The 23,665-nt window shown below is 32.4% G+C and overlaps 1 protein-coding gene across 1 annotated transcript in view; it reads left to right on the forward strand.

The window, feature by feature from the left end:
• The window catches only part of LOC143245158 (uncharacterized), a 37,407-nt gene extending 14,504 nt beyond the window's left edge, over window positions 1–22,903 (forward strand). Inside the window, exons 3-11 of the mRNA XM_076491200.1 lie at window positions 103–148; window positions 4,001–4,132; window positions 4,856–5,005; window positions 7,401–7,589; window positions 9,764–9,880; window positions 17,082–17,195; window positions 18,474–18,599; window positions 21,236–21,358; window positions 21,892–22,903. Coding sequence (XP_076347315.1) covers window positions 103–148; window positions 4,001–4,132; window positions 4,856–5,005; window positions 7,401–7,589; window positions 9,764–9,880; window positions 17,082–17,195; window positions 18,474–18,599; window positions 21,236–21,358; window positions 21,892–21,908 — 1,014 coding nt within the window. The 3' untranslated portion in view covers window positions 21,909–22,903. The remainder of the gene's footprint in view (window positions 1–102; window positions 149–4,000; window positions 4,133–4,855; window positions 5,006–7,400; window positions 7,590–9,763; window positions 9,881–17,081; window positions 17,196–18,473; window positions 18,600–21,235; window positions 21,359–21,891) is intronic.
• The last annotated feature ends 762 nt before the right edge of the window (window positions 22,904–23,665 follow it).

Below are 23,665 nucleotides of genomic sequence, written 5' to 3' on the forward strand. Positions count from 1 at the left end.
CAGCGAAATAATTCTGACCACTTAGTTTGTTATTAATTAGAAAGGAATGCATCATGAGAGATATATAATACTCAATGATTATTCAGTCTTTTCTGTACTTAGGTAATTTGGAGTCATTTAACAGCGAGCACGTTGAGTGAGAATGAAAGTAAGTTTTTAAAACATATTTTGTTTAAAGTAAAATCTCTTTCACGCTGTGATGTTTAGATTTCGTTATTCGTTGCGCTATTTATGAAACAGATATCGCAAAATTTATCATTGATATTAAGACGCACTTTTTAGAAATAAAGCTAAGTGTAAATATCGTAATTTTTAATAATAATACACGATTAATTCTGTTACTAATATTTCTATATAGTTATTTATGTGTGTTATTTATTGTAAAGATGTAACTTATGGTAGTCCATACTGTTTTTTTTTTTTTTTAAGTTTGCTTATTGAAATTTACAGTTGCTAATGTCACACTGGGGTCCTCATGCAAATCATCCACGGACTGCTTAACTTTTATTCCCAGAAGCCATTGCGATAAAGATCTCCGTATATGTACTTGCCAGACACACTTTATTACTTACGACAGCACTTGCCTACCAGGTAATATATCGAAGATCGCCGAAAATACAATTTCCTAATCATACATAGTTATTATTTTCGATAATAAAATAATTTCAAGTTTGACTGCTAAAACACAGACTACAGTTACATTTCTAACAAGACAATTTCGACAAAAGCCTTAGAAAATTTCCCTTATTTCCGTTACTACCGAAATTAAAACCTTCAAGAATACTATTTCACAATACTAACTTTTACATTTTATTACATTTAAACATACCACTTGATACACAAGGATATTGCCTTTATATACACAAATTTAATGATATTAAACTCTTATTAAATGGATATAAACGTCGAATATTTTTGTCATGACCAGGTGGTTGGAACGCTCGACTTGCAATCTGAGAGTCGCGGATCCTTTTAAGCATACTCGCCTTTTCAGTCGTGGGGGCATTGTAATGTGACAGTCAATCTTAATATTCGTTGGTAAAAGGGTAACCCAAGAGTTGGCGGTAGGTGATGATGACTAACTGCTTTCCCTTGTTTTTTCATTGTTAAATTAAGAACAGTTAGCGCAGATAGTCGTCTCGTAACAATACGTGACATAACAAACCAGAAATTTCGCAGAAAATATAACACATATGTCAGCGTATTTTAGTTACTCCTCTTGTGTTATAATGAAGGTGATGTCATTGTCAATCTGGGTTATGAGACAATTATGTTAAGTATGATAGTTTAAGTATGACCTGTACATTATGTGTCAAAATTTGCTGTACTATATTACAAAAGGCTATTTAGCACGCACTTGAATCAAACAGCCAGATTAGAAACCCCTAGGGTTATGGTGTATCTGTCTTTTAATTTTCAACTACTGATCGAAGGAAGGACAGCCATTTATTCTCGTCCGCCATCACATGGACATTTTTCTGGCTCTTTCGATTGCATAATGGAATTGCCTTGCTACTCTTATAACTTACAATTGATTGTTTGTTTTGAATTTCGCGAAAGACTACTCGAAGGCTATCTGCGCTAGCCGTCCCTAATTTAGCAGTGTAAGACTAGAAGGAAGGCAGCTAGTTATCACCACCCACCGCCAACTCTTGGGCTACTCTTTTATCAACGAATAGTGGGATTGACCGTCACATTATAACACCCCCACGGATAAAAGGGCGAGCATGTTTGGCGTGACGGGGATGAGAATTTGCGACCCTCGGATTACGAGTCACACGCCTTAACCCACCTGGCCATGCCAGGCCACTTACAATTGAAGGTACAGAGTAAGTCCAACGGAATGGATTCAACACTGTAACTACATTGTAGCCTGAAAAGGTATCACTTGTCACGTTTAGTCTATAAAAAGCTGGACTTTTTTACATATACACGCTTCCGCGCATGTATAATACACTCTGTAGTTACATACGAAAAACACACTCGTCAGTGTTAGGTAACCCCTTGAGTCATATAACTGTTGAGGTGTAATCTCATCACAGTTTGTTAGCTGTACAACAGGTCAGAGCAAGAATCTCTGCGACTTTCAAAGAGTCATTATAGTTGTCTCCTCTTAACGAGAACATCGTTATCAAACCAATTTATTTGTCTGGGCCATCAGGTTTTATCAGCAGAAGTACTACAAAGTGAATACTTCTGTCCTTGAAAACAAACAAAAGTCTGTAATCAACTGCTTGCGACCAACCTGAACCAACAACAGTCATGGAAGTTTTACAAGTGAAACAATCGACCAAGTATGTCTTACTGATCGTTTCTTTTCAATAGCGATCAGGAATTGAATATTTCTGACATTATGATACGAAGGAAATTACAGACAGGCGAAAATCTCCTTTTTCTGATTAAAATAAAAAATAAAAAGTGCGGTTCCAATTGTTTTTGTGCAGCACAGTTTGTTGACAGTTGATGATTAAAATCATGTTCTGGTGTCATATTTTGTTGTTCTTTTTATTTAGTGCCACTTACGTACATTATCGTATTATTAGCTCAAAAGTATTTTAAGAAAAAATCACAGAATACATTAAATGTAAGAACTCAAGTTACGAAATACACAGGGGAATTATATTAACAAAATTTCTTATTTGTGCTGGTGAGTTTGTTATTGTGGTGTCACAGAATGGGGGCTATCCGTTCATTGCGAACCATTGGTATCGAAACCCAATATTTAGCGTCATAAGTCTGCTGACTTATTGCTGAATCACAAGGAATGAAAACTAGATCCGACACCAAACTTTATTTGCGATGTTCGTACAGTGTTATTTTTGTTATTTTCTGGAGACTGTTTAATGATGTGAGGAATGTTTGTTCGAGTGTGTGTTTTATACGCTGTAGAGCTGTTTCCATTGCTCTCATACTGCACAAAACTGGTTCAACAGAGAGTGTACCCAGTTGGTAAATCAATGCATTCTAATGATTTTAGGTGAATATACATTATTAAATTAAATGTATTAATTTTAATGGATTAATGTTTAGTTATGGAGTTAATTGTAATGAGGACTTGGGTCACCTTTCTTGTCCAACGCATTCAGCAGTTCTCAATCAAATACAACATCTTTAGGTTCCATTTAAATGTCCAACTCGACAAAACAAATCTATGATATCTCTGACTCAAATCAAAACAGTAAACTCAAACAAATTGGATATATTCGAAGAAGACTCTTTGGCTGCCTTTATCTCTGCTATGCCAAGTACACTGTATTGTTACGGTAAACTGTGATTTAATGTGTACCACATGGATATCTTAATATACTGGCCGATGGGTATTCAGTATACGTAAAATGTCGTGTTTACGATGCTATTATATAGCCACAAAACTATAGCTACTTCCATGTTAAAACTGTATACAAGGATTCCATGTATTTCATTAAATGTTTACTACAAAACTATATCTACTTCCATGTTAAAACTGTATACAAGTACTTAATGTATTTCACTAAATGTTTACAACAAAACTACAGCTACTTATATCTCAAAACTGTATACAAGAACTTCATGTATTTTATTAAATTTTTACCACAAAACTATAGCTACTTCCACGTTAAAACTGTATGCAAGGACTTCATGTATTTCATTAAATTTTTTAATCCGTATGTGATCAATTTAATACAGGCAAGTGTTAGCCATTTCTTTCCATTAAGTGTTTTAATTTTTTAAAAACTGTTTTTAAGGAGACAATATACACGTTAATGAAAAAAACTGTTTTATAATGTAACTGAAAAGTAATTCTACTTTTTTTCATGTTTTAAATTACTTCGTTTTTTGTTGCTGTTCTATTAACAGGTAAGCACTCTGTTAGTTCGTACGATAAAAAATTGTTGATAATATTACTACGTCTCAATGTGTTTATAGAAATTGATCTTAATATTGTAAAATGAATTATATTATTTGTTTCAATAATATTAATTTTAGTGTATACAGAACTATCTTTATTCTATTTTTCCAGCTTCCCTTCTTGGTTTTGGATGTACGATGAATGAACAATGTAGTATGAAAGTTTCAAACAGTCAGTGCTACAATGGCGAGTGTCGTTGTTTGCCTAATTTTATACCAATGAGGGCAGACAAGTGTCTGCCAGGTAGGTTTCAACTTTCTAGTTACGGTCGTGATACACTAACCTTAAGTTGAGTCATAGTTCAAACCATTATCTTTTGTTAATAATAATGCTGATACAAATCGCATTTAGCCTATAATTTTATTTACGTTTTTTCTAATTGTGTCACTATTTTAATGTGTAAAAAAGCAAAAATGGAATCGTTTAATTTTTAAAGATCTGGTATTTTCGTACACTTATTCATTATAAATGTAACCCATTAACTTCTCAAATAAAGCACTAGTTTGCTGGAAGTATAAAAATCCAAATTAACTTCACGTGTGCACTTATTAATGTTCTTGTTTCTCAGTATTTCTCGATTGATATTATTAATACTTATTTGTTTGAGTTTGAATTTACAATTTCAGAATTTTATCTATGCATACTGAGCTCGTAAGATATTTTAAATATTCAATTATATTCGGTTTCATTCATTAAGTTAAATCATACACCAGCGATATTTCGTTTCGTTTAGCTCAGTTTCGTTCACTGGTTTTAGATAAAAATAATGTATGATCTATTTATTCCAAAAACGAATAAATTGTATGATACGATATATCTAGATGCAATTTCATTTATTAAAAAAAACAACTAACATTTAATTTAACGGACTTGCTATTATAAAAGTTATCTTTACAAGTTCATTATGACGTGTTTTTAAACATTTCTAAATGTTCACATAAAAAAATAACTTTTACATTTGAACAGGTGCTAAAATTGGCGAATTCTGCGTGAACGACGAGCAATGCCATCTGGTGAGCAAATATAGCTTTTGTAATTACATTATTCCACGGATATACGGAAAGTGTGAATGTCTGAATGGTTACCTGGCAAAGAACGATCATCGATGTTTACCTGGTAATTCATTCATAAAAAATATTAATTCATGAAAAAAATTCACATTCATAATACTTTACAATAAATTATAACTTGTTTTAATTTCTATTCAAAGTAAAATAATAAGAAAATACAGTTTAAATTAGAAAATAATCAGTTCCACCTTAAAAAAAAAGTTAAATAAAAAAATGTGAAAATAAAAGACGTCACGTTATTAGCACATATTCGAAAATTTAGAAGAGTAAAAAAAAACTAAATAATTAAAAGCAGTTTAAACAAAACATTAATATAAAATTCCACACAGGATAATGAATTTTGAAACTGCAGAGATTACGTCACTTAGCCACATTTCTTAACGTTTAATAATTATTTGTTTGCTAAATTACAGACACACATGCTGCCAACTGTTGTAGAATAACAGTGAACCGTCAACAGCGAACTTGTTAATTTTAACATCATACTAAATGCACTTATGACTAGCACGTTTTTTGTTTAATTTTGCGCAAAGCTACACTAGGGCTATCTGCGCTAGTCGTTTCTAATTTAGTAGTGTAAGACTAGAAGGAAGACAGCTAGTCATCAACACCCACCACCCACTCTTGGGCTACTCGTTTACCAAAGAATAATGGTATTGGTTGTGACATTATAGCGCCCACACGGCTGAAAGGGGTAGCATATTTGGTGTAAAGACGATTCGAATCGACGACCTTCAAGTTATGATGAGTCAAGCGCCCTAACCACCTGGCCATGCCGAGCCATATATCTAATTATACATATAAATCTATTGATAAATATCAGATGTATTACAACCTAATGTGCTTATTATCTTTTCCTTTGTTTTCACGATTTGCGTTCATGTGATCTTAAGAATTTCTTTGTATTTTTTAAAGTACATTCACAGATCAGAAGTATAATTAAAATAAGAGTATGTTAAAATTTATGTCTGTTTCCTTCCTATGTTCTCATTTTGTTACAAAATACTTAGGAATGTCCTAAAATTGGACCCATTAAATTTAAAACTAAACTAAATCAACCAAATTAATTTTTGTCACTTGCATAGTTTTAAAAAGAGCTGCATAAAACAGAGATATACCTCTAGGCTTCTTGTAACACACAATACAAGTATTAAAATGACAATATTAACCAGTTTAAAACATACTATATTTCAAATCGTTTGCATACGACCTGTATGTCTTGAAACAGCTAGTTATGATCCTGAAAAAAAACATGTCAAGTGTTTTTTGATACAATTAGTAGTAATTAGTTATTATTTTGTTCATAGACACAACTGTCAATAGCCAGTTATGATATCATAAGACATGTCAAGTGTTTATAGATACAGTTGTCAGTAGCTGGTTAGTCTTTTGTAAAACATTTTAAGTGTTTATAGATACAGCTGAGAAAAACAAAACAAACTGTACGGTCATTTTACAAAAAACATATCTAGCTACATTGCTCGTGACCCGAATCACAGTTTTGTAGAATAGCTCTTGTAGTTATCCTCGTCGGACTCCATTTTGTTTTTCAGTCTCTCTTACCAGTCATTTATTTTATAACATCCAATAGCGAATTTTCTAAAACCAACAACGACAAAAATAACATTACAAACGAGCAACAGGCAAATTAAAAAAAAAAAAGCTTTTAAAACCACATTGACAGAGATATTTAGGACCCTCGTTGTTAGAGGGTTTTTGGTTCCTAAAGGCAATAACACATAAGGATGTTAATTGCTCAACATAGTTTCGGGTCACAAGTCAGTAATTTTTAGTATTGTGATCTGAAACTCCCCAAAATTCGTAAATGTAATGAATTATGTTATATTTAACAGCTTGGATTATCATGAAAATTATCTTAACTTAAATCTGTTTAACGTTAGCAGAAATGTTATAGAAGTCACTCATAAATTACGTTTTGGGAATTTCTGATAAAGGTCAACCAACAACCAGCGTAGTTTACGACTGAACTACAATTCATTGAACGTATGTGTAAAAACCCACTGTAAATGAGTATTTGTCGATCAGGTTTTGATTCCTTATGTATTAGAACAGAACGTAATTAATTTATAAAAGGATGAACTTGAGGCAGCTACGAAACACATTGCAGCCTCCAACATTCAAAACGCAAATTACACTACTGGCATAGTTGTAATGGTCTCTGTTTGTTTTTGTTATTATTAAGATTAGGCATTCATTGCGAGCTTTATATCTGTCTATGCTTATTTTTGGTCGGGTAAAGCTTGATGGTTTTAAATTACGTCGAGTTTAGGACAGTTACTGCTTGTGGGTTAACCAGCTAAAGATAACTGAAAAACAGTCATTTTTTTATAGTAAATCTCACTCTGTGTAATTTAAATGTCTTGTGTTGTTATGTTTCGTATTGTGTTTGTTTTCATTTGGTGACAATTTATAACTTTCAGAAGAACACATTTTTGAAAACAAGATGGACGAAGTTATCACAACAAAGAAGGCTCCATATCATAAAGTTTCGCTTGGTAAACCATGTGATTCTAGTGGTCAGTGTCGAACAAGAGATCCTCACAGTGCCTGCATCAAAGGCGTTTGTGAGTGTGTTTCAAAGTCTTCCAGGTGTAACGCAGAATTCACAGGTAAATATATTAAACCGGTATTGACACCACATAACCTAAATACTTTCCATTCTTTTTGTCTCCGTAGTTATATTGTTTAATATAATACACAATAAGCATTTGAACGATGTGTTGTTTCCACAGATAAATATAATATTTTCAAGTTCGTTTTGCTAAACTTGTCTTACCCACAGCGTGTTTTTGTTTAAACAGAAGCTGTGAAAAATCGTTCTTTCACACATTTTTACGTGACAGAAAATGTCATTTCTTGGAAACACACACACGTATGAATATATTTATACAACATTAACATACATGTATGATCGATCTGCGTGAGTAATTGATTAACTGAGTGATATCATTAGGGCGTCCTTACAATTTAACTGCGTTCCCGCCTTTCAAGTGAGAGTAGTATTTTCTGTTTTAAGTACCATAAAAAAAAAAAACAAGAAATACTTGGAATATTCATAACATGATATTTTTTACCAAAGTGTGTTTTCTTATAGCAAAGCCACATATAGCTATCTGCTGAGCCCACCAAGGGGAATCGAACGCCTGCTTTTAGCATTGTAAATCCGGAGACATACCGCTGTACTAGCGGAGGTCTTTTTACCACACAGTTGAAATGCTAAACAATGGCTATTGGTCAGTCTGCTGAAATTTTACAATACTGTTTTCAAAATGAATGACGACAGAAACTGGGGGGCTCCTTGGAATATAAGTCTGATGTTTGAATGACTGCTTTACAAGTTAGAAACAATAATATTTAAGTTTAAAACAACACAAAAACAAATATGTTGACTAATACACAATATTTGTATGGAATCTTATGCAGTTTATATGTACATAATAATGATAGTACACTAACAGTTAAACCACTAAAAGTACACCAAAGCAATGCTTTATGTATTAACTCCTCGAATGATCTACTTGTTTTCACCACGTGCTTCTCATTAACGACTCAAACCAAGACTCACCATAAAAATGTGACTTCACAACATGAAAATGTGTTTAAATAAACACACTTTTGAAATGAAAACTGCACTTTATTTGTATTGTTAAACAAAAGACAAGAACGTATGTGTTTATATCGCTACAATAATCCAATGAGTTATAGTTCCTTATAACTGTGTTTTGCGAACATAATTTGCATCGTTTGGAAGTAACACAAAATTTGTGTTGATTTACAACACAGCTTTCTTACGCTATATTTTACTAACAATAATCCAATGAGTTATAGTTCCTTATAACTGTGTTTTGCGAACACAATTTGCATCGTTTGGAAGTAACACAAAATTTGTGTTGATTTACAACACAGCTTTCTTACGCTATATTTTACTAACAAACAATTTTTTCGAACTTCATATTATTATTAATAATCCATATTTCAAATTACACCTTCTTTGACATAGTTTATGACTGTTTTTAAGATACTTTAGTCAATCAAGAAAGGTCCATTGGATTTGTTTGTGATAATCCATGATTAGAAGTCGTGTAGTGGTAGAAATATTCCAATTGAAATCATGTAAAATATTATATCATATGAACACAACAAGTAAAGACATTATCTATGCAAACTAGAAGTATATTGTTGTATACAACAGCAAATGTAGCAAAAACGTAAAATAAAAAATTACACTATGATGTAAGACAGCAACACCAACCTAGAATGACTATATATAGGAATAGTCTTGTGAATAAGAACATGAAAAGTTTGTTCATAGAAAAATTATAACTAAACATTTACCTTATTAACATTGCAGACCTTTGCGGACCGGATTACTTTAGGTGGTTAGTACACGCTAAAAAACAAAGCAATGAATCTGCATCATAGCATTTATGTTAAGCACGTAAGATAGTTTATACTTGTTAACTACGGAAGTACGTATGTTTAGGACTAAAAAAAGAAAATTACATAAAAGTAAACTTGAAAACCAGATTAGTTTAAGTATGCACTTTGGAAAAATTAGATTAAAATGTATGCTTAATAACTACTGTTGTTCATGTGTTTAGGACTAGAAGCACAATGAATGGAAAACATACTTGTAAACTAGAACGTATTAAGTCTGTTCATAGAATAAGTTATGTTGACACTTAAACTTGTCAGTTGCGATGATTTAAGGATAGGATTAACTTAAGGGTAAATTATATGTGCTTCAGAATTAACAATATAATTGTTATTTGATTTCTTCTAGGTTGCCTTAACGACACCTTCCAATGTACAAGTGGACAATGTATCTCGTGGTATTTTGTTTGTGATGGACTAAATAACTGTCCTGATGGAAGCGATGAAGACAATTGCAACCCAAAGCGTAAGTCATGAATTACACGTTTTCACTATTATAATATACAAGTAGTAGAAAACTCGTGCTATGTAGTTAAGTTGAACAAGTTTCCAGCTGCGTCCGTTCACACTAGCATAACATTAGATTAACGGACTGACAGATTTTATTTAAGCGATTTATATGAGCAGTAAGATTATTTCTAACCCTTCAATCGGGAGTCACTCTTACAGAAATTTTCATGTTTTGATGGCAGCTAACAAGAAGAGTAAATCTGACAGACCAATTTTTGATATATAAGAATAGAGTCCTATCTTATGCCTTAAACTTCGATGAGACTTACAAAATCTTATCTTTGTTTTGTTGAAAAGGCTCCCGAAAGTAAGGTTACTTTTACTGAAAGTTATTTCATTTTTACCTTCATTTACACTTTAATAATAGTTTTCAACGTGTTATGATATCTAGAATGTACTGTGTACTTACTACATACAATAATAAACGTTCTTTAGCTATTTTTCATGACTATCTATGGCTAAGATTTGATTAATTATTTTCAGGTTTGTTGATTATTGAAAGAACTAAGACAATGAAAGTAATTAGTAGAACAATAATAAAGTGTCTTACTCGTATCAGTTCTTCTGTTTTCTTGTCTACTTTTGATTGATTCGTCCTATCACTGTTTCAACGTCAATGGGAAGCCCTTGGACATATAATACGGTTTTCGTAAGTTATTCTAGTGTGTACTGATTAGATCTTCTATAGATAAACCACTTGCAAGAAACAATGGACTTTCACCAAAATCTTGAAGCAAAAAAGAGAAAAGAATAAGTCATTTTCAAATTAAGATCATCCCTCCAACTGGAGAACAAATTAATTCAACATTTGTATTCTTCGAAAATTATAACACAAAATTATCGTTGAAAAACAATGTTCGAGCTTTATGTTGTTTGTCGGATACTGGAATGACCCAAACAGCTTTTAACTTCTGTATCATCGACTCCCAGTTTTATGATTAAACAACAGGTAACAGAAAATACTATTACGAGAAAAGAAACAAACATTTGCAGATTATTAAAGTTAAACCTATTTCTGTTAGTGACATGTGATTAGTAAGTAATGCCACTAACAGAGATCGGTTTATCTTTTTTAATAATATGAAAATTCACAATTTTTATGCTTTATTTAATCGTGACATAACAAAATCAAATTTTAACCCACATAAGAAGTTAGATGTGTCAAATATGTCTAACATGGAGGATTATTACAACAGCTACGATTAGCCTGTTAACAAACTCAGGAAACGTTTTATTGTTACTTATAATGTTTTTAACGCTAGAAAGCCACGTTTAACTTTAGCCACAGTAGTGGTATATGTATCTTATCACTACAATAATTCTAAGACCATACTTAAAGTAGAGTTTAGGAAATTATTTTTTTTTAATTTGTTAACAATAAAACCAGAAACATAAGTAAGTTATAAAAAATGACTACGAAATATCACATTTTTATAGTACAAGAAATGGAAAATAAACTGAGATAAACGAATTCTATGAAGAAGACAATAATTAGGCTTAAGTGGAAGTGTAAATAAATATGCCTAAAAAAATAATAATGTTTAAACTTTACAGATAAAAATAATGAAGGAATACAAAAAATAGGTGACAAAACATGAGAAAACCTTGCGTTTTACTTGCACCCAACCCTGATTGATCACTTAGTGATATTCAGGTTTTATTGTGTTAATTCATCAATCGCAAAGTACCCAAAATCCAACCAGCAAGTGATATTCCAATCATATAACACAAAATTATCCTCTTACTCTAAGGATGCTTTCTTATTTGCCAAGTTCCACATGTGGGATTGTGAGCTGCTACTTTATCATGACTTTCTCATTCACTTTGAGGCTTCGTTGTAGCTCTTCATTTATCTTTTAAAGGCAAAAAGGAAAATTTCCGTACGTTGTAAATCTTAAGGAGAAAATCAACAGCAGAAATGGCCAGGTGGTTAGGGAGCTCGATTAACATTCTCGTCCTTTCACCCGTGGGGACGTGATAACGTTAAGGTCAATTCCACTTTTCGTCATTAAAAGAGTAGCCCAAAAGTTAGCGGTGGATGGTAATGAATAGCTGCCTTCCCTCTAATCTTACACTGCTAAATTAGAGAAATCTAGCGCAGATATCCTCCATATAGCTTTGCACGGAATTTAAATTAAACAAACCAATAGCAGTAAAATCTCTAAACGTTGTAATTTTTAGGCTAAAACAAAGTAGGGAAAGCTCTGGATGCTCTAATTCGTTTAGAACATAGCGTTTAAATTTCAATATAATCTTAGCTAGTAAAAAATTCTGGACACCTTTTCATACCGTTAACAATGCTGGAGTTACTGTAACGTGTACTCATGTGGAAATAAAATGCATCGGAAAGTATATATCTATTACTAACATTTATTACTTGACTCATAATTTAAAATTATTTTAATTTTATACATTAATTTTCTACCAGAAGTGACACCCTGGTGGTTATGAAGCTCGACTCACAATACGTGTGTCGAGTGTTAGAAACTCGGCGCATATCGTGCTCGCCCTTTCTGCCGTGGATACCTTATAATGTGACGTTAAATATCATTATAAATTGGTAGAATGTAGCCGAAGAGTTGACGGTGAGTACTGCCAACAAGTTGCCTTTCCTCTGGTTGTCAATTTAAATATGTTGGCGGTGATTGATAACTTTAGTAGGTTTGCCATAAAGAACCGAGCTATCTTAGTTGTATCATGATTTCTTGTGTGCTTTTCCTACTCTTAGAAGATATCAGTCAGTATACACAAAAACACATTCCATCACCAGACTCAAATTGTCTCACGCATTATGAACAAAACTATATATACTTTACGTCTATTTCAGCTTCAAAACGTAAGACAATTAACCTTTAGATTATTTAGAGAAATGGTAACAAGAATAATAATGGGAAGAAAGATAATTTGTTCAGAACATTATCAATATATACCTACATTGTTAAAGAATGTCATGGGTTGCACATCTATATATAAATATAATAGTTAAATGTGTACCTGTCACATTCTATATCTCCTGAATTGTTTGTTTGTTTTGTATTTAAGCACAAAGCTACACAATGGGGTACCTGTGTGTTGCCCACCAGACATACTGCTTTGCCACTAGGAGGCCCTGAACTGTTAATAAAAAACACACACACACATATATCAAAATGATTCTGTTCCAGTGTATATTACAGGAAAACTAATCGTGTTTTAAAGTTTCTAAAATCTTCTATTGATATCGACATCGATACATTACTGTTCATGTGGACTGAATGGTCAATCTGAGAAAACGTTATTGCGTAAAAGAAACGCGCTTCTTTTTGTTCATTTCAGTAGCACAGCAATATTGGTGCGGACTTGTATGCTAGAAACAAGATTTCGTTACACGTGGTGGAAGAACACAGATAGCTTCTTCTGTAGCTTTATGTTTAATAACAAAAAGTGACAACTTCTTTTCGTTAGGAAATGTTCCGAAAAAACGAGGCATGCTCTATCGAATGATTCATAGAAATATGTTGAAAATAAAAGTATGAAAGGAAAAAATTCATAAAAAGAGAAATGTTTGAGTATATATTTGTTATTGTTCGATTTATATATCTGTTTCCTTTTTTCTGTTGGTATAGCATACATGACTGATTTTATTGTACCTTGTCGAATAAATTGATTTGATTTTGAATTAATATCTATTTTTTGACCGTTCTTATAAAAATGATAACTTTTAGAAAGCACTCACATCAGTAGCGATCTTTTCTTGCGCTCAATAGAATAACAAGTAGCGGTAACATACAACGGAGAAAAAAACACTTAGTGCTCTCTATTGTACCTGATGCACATATTGCATCCACACCCGAAACGTTTTTACCAGTAATCATTGCAGTCACTCTCTCCTTATCTTAAAACCAAACAAGAACAAGTTTTTAAGAACTCTTATTTAAAATGTTTTTAACAAGCAGTTGAACATTAATATTATAGTTTAGAATGAATGAGAATCTAGATTATTGTTCTTGGACACTTTGGTGCATAATAGATACATTATTTGAAGTAAGTCTAAACTAACTTTCTTCAGGACTTTATTTTCAATTTAGCAGTTTTGTTCTAGAGACATTTTAATGGAGTTTCGTTAATGTACTTTCTAACTGTGCATAAAAGATAGTAACTAGTATTCAACTTTGCGCAAACAAATAAACTGCTTTATATTAGTGAGATTCTAAGCTTTAGGATTAACCCTAAAGTTCTGAAGAACGTTGTGGATAAGAAAATGCTGGTATTACCATTTCTAGAACAACGGTCACAGTAATAACTTAGTTTGGATCTTAAGCAGAGTTTATCTGCATTTAAATCTACTGTAAGGACAAAAACAACAACAACAAACATTTTAAAGATTGTGATACATAATAATAATAATTAATCGTTTGCTGTCTATAATTTTCATGACTCTCGTGTGCAAGAGAAGATGTCGTCTCTACCATTAGGAAATTTGAGAATTTAACAACTATCATATGACGTGTTGTGACAAAATATAACATCGCTATCGGTAATGTAAAATCTCGTGGTAGTAGGATTTGCTCGAGAATTTTTGAGAGTTTGACAAAAACTGCAAATAAGAAAAAATGACGTCAGCGATACCTGTCCTCTTCGAGTTTTAATATATTAAAAACAAAAGTTCTTCTCCTATGATTAATAACACTGTTTTTGTATTTTGGATTTATTTGACGTTAAGCACAAAGCTACACAATGAATTACCTGTGCTCTGCCCACCACGGGTATCGAAAACCAGTTTCTCTCGTTGCAAGCCCACATATATATATCGCTTTGCTTGTCGGGAGCTTGTTTTCCTAAAGAATTACCCATTGAACATTTGGACTTATTTACACCGGAAAAATAACTATACGTCACTGAAAATAACGTTGCCACTTTACACAAAGGTGTGTATTCTAATTTATTTGTACTAAAGCAAATTATATTTTTTCAAAATTACACTATTAAAACAATAATATATATATATGTTATTCACCATCACTCGGTAAACTTTTATGTCCTCAGAATATAATCTCAAACCAAAATAAGTTTATAAGTGCATTCTACTAAATTTAAAATCTGTTAAAATTTTGCTAAAAAACATTTAACTATTTAAAAACTCAGACAAAAGTGCGAGTTAAACTAATAAAACAATCTAACTCAACTATAGATACGTCAATGCTAGTTCTCATAAAAAGTATAATCCGCTTCGTAAAAGAAAAAAGTGTATGACCTCCCGCCCTTTTATCTTATTTCTACGATTAAATGTTATTGAATATACATCTCACAATTTCATTTCGTCTTTATTTCCTTACAGGTCTTGAAACCTGACTGTGAACAACCTCATTTGGAACTAAGAAACTCTTTTCATTTGTTTGAAAGTATTTCACCAAGACAGAATCATAATTTTTTTGTGTGTGTTGAGCATAGAAGTAGGCGGTGGGCTATTTGTGCTATGCCCACCACAATTATCGAAACCATGAACATGGTAATCCTACATATTTGCAATTGATTCACTGAGAATAATAACTTAAATAATGGAAAAGAAGTAAGTAGAAATAGATGCAGAAAAAAAACTGGTTTTATTGTGAAGATTTTGTTGGGTTGGCAGGACTACATGCTTATGAGGTATTGACGATTTAGGTTCTTTCGGTACAAGGAATCAAAAATTAACCCCATATTGCTTGACACGTTTAAATCGCTTTCGTCTGGTGATGGCTTCACGTAGGAAAAAAAGTGTAATGGTTGCCAAGCTCAAACCGTTCTATCAGTTGCTTATTTACTTAAACTAGACTCTTTGGAACTCCAGATGCGTTGGTTTTATTCTCATCGAATTCGGCTGAGCCAGCTTTTCACACGAATCTCTCTGTATAGATAGATGGACAACCAGGCTTAGAAATAATTACCTAGATTAACGTTTTTTAATGATCGATAACTTGTATTATTAAGAAGATAAAATGCAAGAATTATAGGCTTATAAAAGTACGTGCGTCTTTAGAATCCATTCACCAGTCGCAGAAAAATATATTCATATTTAAGTGAATGCACACAATTGATATATATAAATATAGTCAAGGCGATAATTTCGCGAAAATTCCACTGGAGCTTTAACTGCGTTGTGTCAGGCCAATGACTTCTTGAAAGCGGATTAGGATAAAAGACATTATTACGAGCATCCGTTGAAATTGATTTGCATATGTACATGAACCGAATACGTTATTTTATTAACACAGGGACCGGTTTTGTCTTTGATGAAACACCACCAAGAGATTTAAGCTTTTGTTTACTGACTGATACTATCAAGTTTAGTACACAAAGAAAACTACAGAGGACGAGAAATAATGGTCTTAAAAATACATAAGAATACATATCATCCCTGATATACACGAGACAGTAAACAAATTGAACTTGTACAAAAAAAAATATAACTGTTGTAAAATATATAAACAACAAAAGAGATTCGGTAAACACAGATGAACTTATGCACTCAATATGTAGAGGACTAGCATCAGGAGTATGCACAAGGGGGAACAAGCAGCCCCAATAACCCAATACATACAGATTCTATGGCGAATGTATGCTGTTAATTTCTATGCATATGATGTATGTGTGCATTGATATAGTTTATATATGTATATGTGTGTTCTTAACAATGGGGGTAAAGGTTAAATTTCTGAGCATGCTCTTGACTGGCGGCACCTTGCACTGAACAGGAACGCATGCATTACTAAAGTGACATTTTAAGATAAATGCGATGTTTCAAAAACTAAAATCCTGTGTTGTGAATAACTAAAACTGACAATATTTTCTTAGTGCAAAAACTGTTTCTAGAACTGAAGTTCTTATTACAATAATGAATTTTGGCTTAAAGTCTAAATAACTGAATAGAATTTGCACCTTCTCTACGTTTTACAGAACAAATGTTAGTCTAAGAGTTTTATTTTATTATTATCAAATAAAAATATATAAATGTTTAACCTGCAAAATCACCAGGGTAAAAATTCGGCCCTTTACTACTTTTTTTTTTTCTTTTCTAATATAACTTATACGCCTCAAAATACTGATATGTAAGAATGCTAAAACGTATTCACCAAGCAACATTTATAGTTTCATAACATGCTGCTAAAATTATACCATTGTTCTTCTCATGATCACAGAATGCCCAAAAGAGGCCTTCCAGTGTGATAACGGGGCTTGTTTATCCAGATCTGTTCTCTGCAATGGTGTTCAGGAATGTCAAGATGGTAGTGACGAAGTTGACTGCAACAAAGGTACGTATGATAATAAATAATGTATACTTTAACTTGTAGTAACGACTGTTAACGAGTGTTAGTTTCGCATGGTAAATATATCTTACATTAGCAGGATGAAAATAGTATATGCGTGAAGCCAATTGCATGTAAAATAACTATACTAATTAGACGACCACAACGAAACGATATGACGCGTATGACACACAGAACTGCATTAAACAAGCGTAATGGATTGATGAGGATACGTGTAATACATTGTTACTGTGTTAGGCGTGCATAACGAGATGATGAGGAACTTGTAACACATGGGTAACCATTGCAAGTTTATTGTGCTGAATGTATAGAATGTGGTATTTATTTAAAATTGGCGTTTCCACAATAGAAATGATCGAAGTGTCGATGATAATAACATATGTTCTTACAGCATACAAGTCGTTCAAGTGTTCAAGGTAACAATATGGTTGTTTCATCATATGTAGTTTTAGAACACAAAAAGTGTTGTAATGAATATAATGGGGTAATTCTATTATATGCGTGGCTGGATTGTTAAGCATGTTTATTTAAAATCAAAAATAAATGTGTTTGAAGTGTTTACCACGCTTGTTTGTTTTTTGAATTTCGCACAAAGCTACTCGAGGGCTATCTATGCTAGCCGTCCCTAATTTAGCAGTGTAAGACTAGAGAGAAGGCAGCTAGTCATCACCACCCATCGCCAACTCTTAGGATACTCTTTTACCAACGAATAATGGGATTGACCGTCACATTATAACGCCCCCACGGCTGGGAGGGCGATCATGTTTGGCGCGACGGGGATGCGAACCCGCGACCCTCAGATTACCAGTCGCACGCCTTAACACGCTTGGTCATGCTGGGCAGAAACCACGCTTGTTTAAAATCTAGAATATAAGTGATAGAAGTGTTTAGCACGCTTGTTTACGATCCATAATATAATATTGTGGCTGAATTGTATCGTTCTGCTTGTTTTGAATTTCGCACAAAGCTACACGAGGGCTATCTGTGATAGCCGTCCCTAATTTAGCAGTGTAAGACTAGAGGGAAGGCAGCTAGTCATCATCACCCACCGCCAACTCTTGGGCTACTCTTTTTACCAACAAATAGTGGAATTGACCTTCACATTATAACGTTCGCAAGGCTGAAAGGGCGAGTATGTTTGGTGTGACGGGGATTCGAACCTGCGACCCTCGGATTAAGAGTCGAACGCCTTAACCCACCTGGCCATGCCGGGCCGAGATACAAGGATATTGTACTAATATAATTCCTTTTCTCTAAATGCAGATGGGTCGTGTGGCCACAGAACTTTCCAGTGTGACAACGGTCGGTGTCTACCTGAATATGTTTTTTGTAACGTTATTAGAGACTGTGAGGATGAAAGTGACGAAAACCCACAATTGTGTGCACACGGTAAGTTTAATAATTGTTTATCAGTAAACACATTTACTGACGAAACAAAAAGGAAAAAAAACATAGCTGGTCTCGCAATTCAGTATTTCTATTTAAACACAGAGTTTTGCGGGTTTTTTTTTCTATTGGTCTCAACACATATACCAAATAAACATACTATTTTATTTTATATTATAGCTCTCTTATTTATTTGTCTGTGTACAGAATGCTTAGAAATGTCTGAACATAAATGACCACGGATACATAAAACATTAATATATTTCAGGTTTTACTCCCAGGTTAACTACAATGGTGATTTCTGACAGCTATGTAAACGTAGTAGGCCTCATGCTAAATGATTAAAAGTAATTAGAAATTACTTCATGTGTTTTTCTGTTTTTACACTTTGACTCGCAACACATTAAATCAAATGATAATGGTGTGGAGTTGAAATGTTCGTCGTAATAAGGTTGAAATAAACAGTAAAATGTTTATGTATCGAAATAAGTCAAACATTGTCGAGGTAAACGTTTTTTATTCAGACAAGTTAGGGAGAGGGTTTAGACTAAGAGATATATTTATTTGTGGATAACAAGTTGATCTGGTATTAAAAATAAAAGAAATACACGTTTCAGCCACACCTACGAATTTTTACTGGCCAGAAATCCAATTTTAAGTTAATAAGCTGAGGAATTTTGCCTTTAACTGTACACTAGTTTTTCAGTAGTTTTCATCCATGTTAAGTAACTTCAACAAAAGCTTCTAAGAACCAAGTGCTTACGCATAGAATGAGACGGGTTGAAAGTCATTGTCTTGAGTACTCTGATCGGGTTTAGCAGGTTATTAAAGTAAGGAGAAAAAAATAAATCAAGGCGCAACTTCGTGGTCAATTGTCAGTTTTTGGTTTCACCAGAGGTCGTGCAGAAGTTAGGAACGTGAATTTCTAAAAACAAATATTTATTAAAGAATATAACAGAGACTTTGGAGACTGCTTAAGATATAAGATACGAAATGAGTTAATCAAATTCATGGAAAACCACTCATCTTATTAACAAAAAGTATAGGTAAGGATATGTGGAATAAGATGCAATTATTTTGATATTTGATTGATCAGCTTTATTCTAGTGTTTTTGTTTATGTTAACATGATTGAGTTAATACAACTTTATTTATTTTGAGTATTCTCAATTATAAGCATTCCATACCTTTACTAATACGAGATTTTCATGAATACCAGTACAGTAGATGTACATATACATATATATACATATTAAAGTAGCACTCTTGAAAGCCTATTTATATATATTTCATCTACATCTAGAATATTAAGAAAAGTTCAAACAATAATGTATAGCCCGACAAATTTGTTGGTTTCAACAATTTAACACAATACCTTATTTACATCACTATTTGTTGCTTAACGACTTACAACCAATACTATCATTTAACAATATTCTGAAGGCTATTAATTGCAGCATTATTAACGTCAGTTTCTCTGAGTACCTTCTACCCTTTAGACTACGTTAAAAGCCCATACTACTTTAGCGTCATCGGTCAGCTTCTGTCTTAGTGAAATATCTTTGTCAAAAAATAACACATCATCGGAATGGTTTTGTTACAACTGTATGCAGCTTCTTATACAGGACGAAAAACTGTGAATCGCTAGTATATCCAGTCTCAGATTATTGTTTCAAGACGTTACATTTCTGAACATTAAAATAAAACGGAGAAACTGTAAATCACTATTACGTCCAATCTCATATTATTTTTAAGGCATTCTATTTATAAGCAAAATATAGAACATTCTCTACAGACATATTTTCACAATATCCCAATTAAAAACCCCCAACTTTCGTACCACTAGAAATATTCCAACTGTCAATGCTACAGCCACCACGGAAAACCCCATAAAACCTAAAAATAACGTGTATCACTATACATAAGAAATTTTATATATGCATAGCGGGATTATAAAATGTATCCTAGATTTTGGAGGTATTAAACAAAAAACGCTGTACTAATTGAAAAGATCCCAGGGTACAAGCAATAATGTGGGATTATAAAATGTGTCATAGGTTTTTCAGGTTATTAAACAAAAAACGCTGCACTAGTTGAGAGATCCCAGGGTGCAGGCTATAATGTAGGATTATAAAATGTACTCTGGGTTCTCTTTAATTAGTGCAACGTTTTGTGTTTCGACTTGTTTTTTAAGTTATAATAAACTAATATAATTAGTCAGAGGTTTGGATTTGTTGTTTTTAACGCAGTCTTTCTCTGTGATTTTGTTTATTTAACTTCATTAAAATGTATTCATTTTCACTAATATATATATACATACATTATTCTATTCGATTTTCTTCATTGTGTTTAGAAAGCTATTAGATAGTCCTTTAAGTTAGAGAAATCTTCCTCTTACAAGTGATAATAACATACTGATATGATTAAATACCTTTATTGTATATTGGACCCCAGTAACAAGTTACAGTAGCTTTTGAAACTTGGATGAACATTTTTAAATACAAGCTGTAACACATTTGGAAACCAGCTGCAACATTTATCCGGATGTTGTGTTTCACTGAAGATAAACAATATTTCTTGGTAATTTAAAGGTTTCTAAAAATATAAAAGTAAGGCGTATTCGAATCTTTTAATCCACAGCTGATACTTGTCCTAGTGGGGTTTTCCAATGTAACAATGGTCATTGTCGGTCTACAGCTATTCTCTGTAGTGGCCAAGATGGTTGTGCAGATAACAGTGATGAAGACAGATGTGAAGTTTGCTGTAAGTATTTTAGTTAAATAGCACAGTACAGGAAATGTTTGTAGTTAACAAAAAATATACCTTGAAGTTGAGAAAATGGCAATATCTTATTTAATTTTTTTGTAATTTAATATTATTATAAATTTTAATTTATACCCTCAGAAAGGATCTGAAATAGGTTTGCTTGTTTGTTTAGCTGCAAAGCTGCCCAATGAATTATTTGTGATAAGCAACTAAAATGTTTAATTGAATCTATAATTTTAATATTATAAGCCCTCAGTCTCAAATGGAACACGAAATCCGGTATTTCTGCAAATAATTTGTTGTATATCGTTATAAAATATATATTCTCTTTCTGTTATTTTGTTTTTAATTTGACACCTGTAGCTCCCTTCATGTGTTGGGTGATATTCAGCTAATTAGTTCATTTTCAAAATTTATTGCAAGCGTAAGTAAATCCTGATGATATAATCCTGAATTTGTACGATATGTTGATCATGTACGTTGTTAACAAATAAAAACTAAAATTAATACGTTTATTTTATTCTTTCCAGATTGTGACAAACCATAGACTTCAGTTTTTGCATTTGAGTTAAGGAAGAATGCATCCGGAAACCGCTTATACTTCATTCTTGATGACGAAAAACACACTTGAAATAAAAATGTATCTCAGAACGGCTGGTATGAGTATTATACCAACTGTTCTGAGATATATTCATACACTTACACTGTAGATTCGTCGATTGTTGTTCAGCGCCATCTAGAAACAAATCTTAGACATTTAAGATCATAATCAAGTGTTTGGTAATGAAATTTTTCTAATGACATATATATGCAAAATGTTTTAATGGTTAAAGTATAGTTCAAATACTGCACTAATTTCATCATCTTTGAAACTGATTGTGACCATAAGGAACTCCTTATGTCAATATTAGTTTGGTGTTTAGGTTTGCTAAATCAGTACATAGATATCAAATAACAACGCAGGTGAATTTGACAGGGTTTGGTTTTTTGTCTGCAGTGCTGTTTTTACTAAAGACGAGTTGCCGTTTATCAAACCGTATTTATTTTATATGTGTGTTTGTATGAATAAATACCCTGAATCTCGTTTGTTTGTCTTTATAATTTTAAACTACAGAACTTTAGTATGGGTGACTGTTTAAAAATGAATATGTATTTTTAAAAGCATTCTTGAAATGGAAGTGATACTTTTAATCATTAAAAATGCTCAGATAGCCCTCGTGCAACTTTGTGCAAAATTCAGAAACAAATAAACTTGATTCGAAATAAACTAATGATTCTCTAGTAGTATTGTTAGACCTAAATTTTCTCGTGAGGAGTAATCACTTCACAATAATAAACTAATGATTCTCTAGTGGTATTGTTGGACTCAAATTTTATCGGGAAGAATAATTTTTTCACAGTATCACATAAATAATGATGCTTGAATTGTTTTAAGGCTTTATGTAAATGAATATTTTAAATGTTTCGAATAACTCGATTAATGTTTGGATTCAGGTTGAGCACTAATTTCCTTTTTTTCCAATGTCAAATTGTATTTTAGTATCAATTTTTTTCTTGTTTTTCGTAGATGAACACAAAATAAAACAATTTTGTTTATTACATAAGAACACCAATAGTTTTTGATTAATTATGACTACTGTTATACTGAAATACTGTTATCATACCGTTAAATATTAGTAATATTAATTGTTAATATTATAACATCAACTTAGCTATTTTTAAAACGAACAACAGCCTGCTTTTTGTAGTGTAAATCAACCTTAAGAATTATTTTTCTTTGAATAACAGGGTCATTACAGGAACAAAACTATCCATTAAAAGTTATAAAAATTATACGTTCACTATTATATTAGGAAAAATTATTATTTTTATGGTTCATTAATTTAAATGAAATCTTGTAAATTAAATTTGAGACAAGCCAAAAAACATATAAGTATTAACAAATAATTAAGGGTTAAGTCACTGTTTTGTTGTTGAAACAATAAGATACGATCTAGCACGGATTCATGGCGATGGCACTAGACATGCAACCTGAGGAACATAGGTTTGAGTCCTGTCCACCAAATATTCTTACCTTGTCAACCGTGAGGTTAAATTTTACGACTCATGGGAAAAGAATAGCTCAAGATTAGGCGTTGGGTGATGTTGGCTAGCCGTCTTTCCTCTTGTCTATCATTTAAAAATTAGGGATAACTAAACCTCATGTAACTTTACACGCAGTTCAAAACTAAGAAGAACAGCAATCATTTCGGGTCTTCATAGTTTTAAAGATTAATATACATGTATATTTCCCCTATCTGCTTA

Source organism: Tachypleus tridentatus, chromosome 1, assembly GCF_004210375.1.
Source record: "Tachypleus tridentatus isolate NWPU-2018 chromosome 1, ASM421037v1, whole genome shotgun sequence".
NCBI lineage: Eukaryota > Metazoa > Arthropoda > Merostomata > Xiphosura > Limulidae > Tachypleus > Tachypleus tridentatus.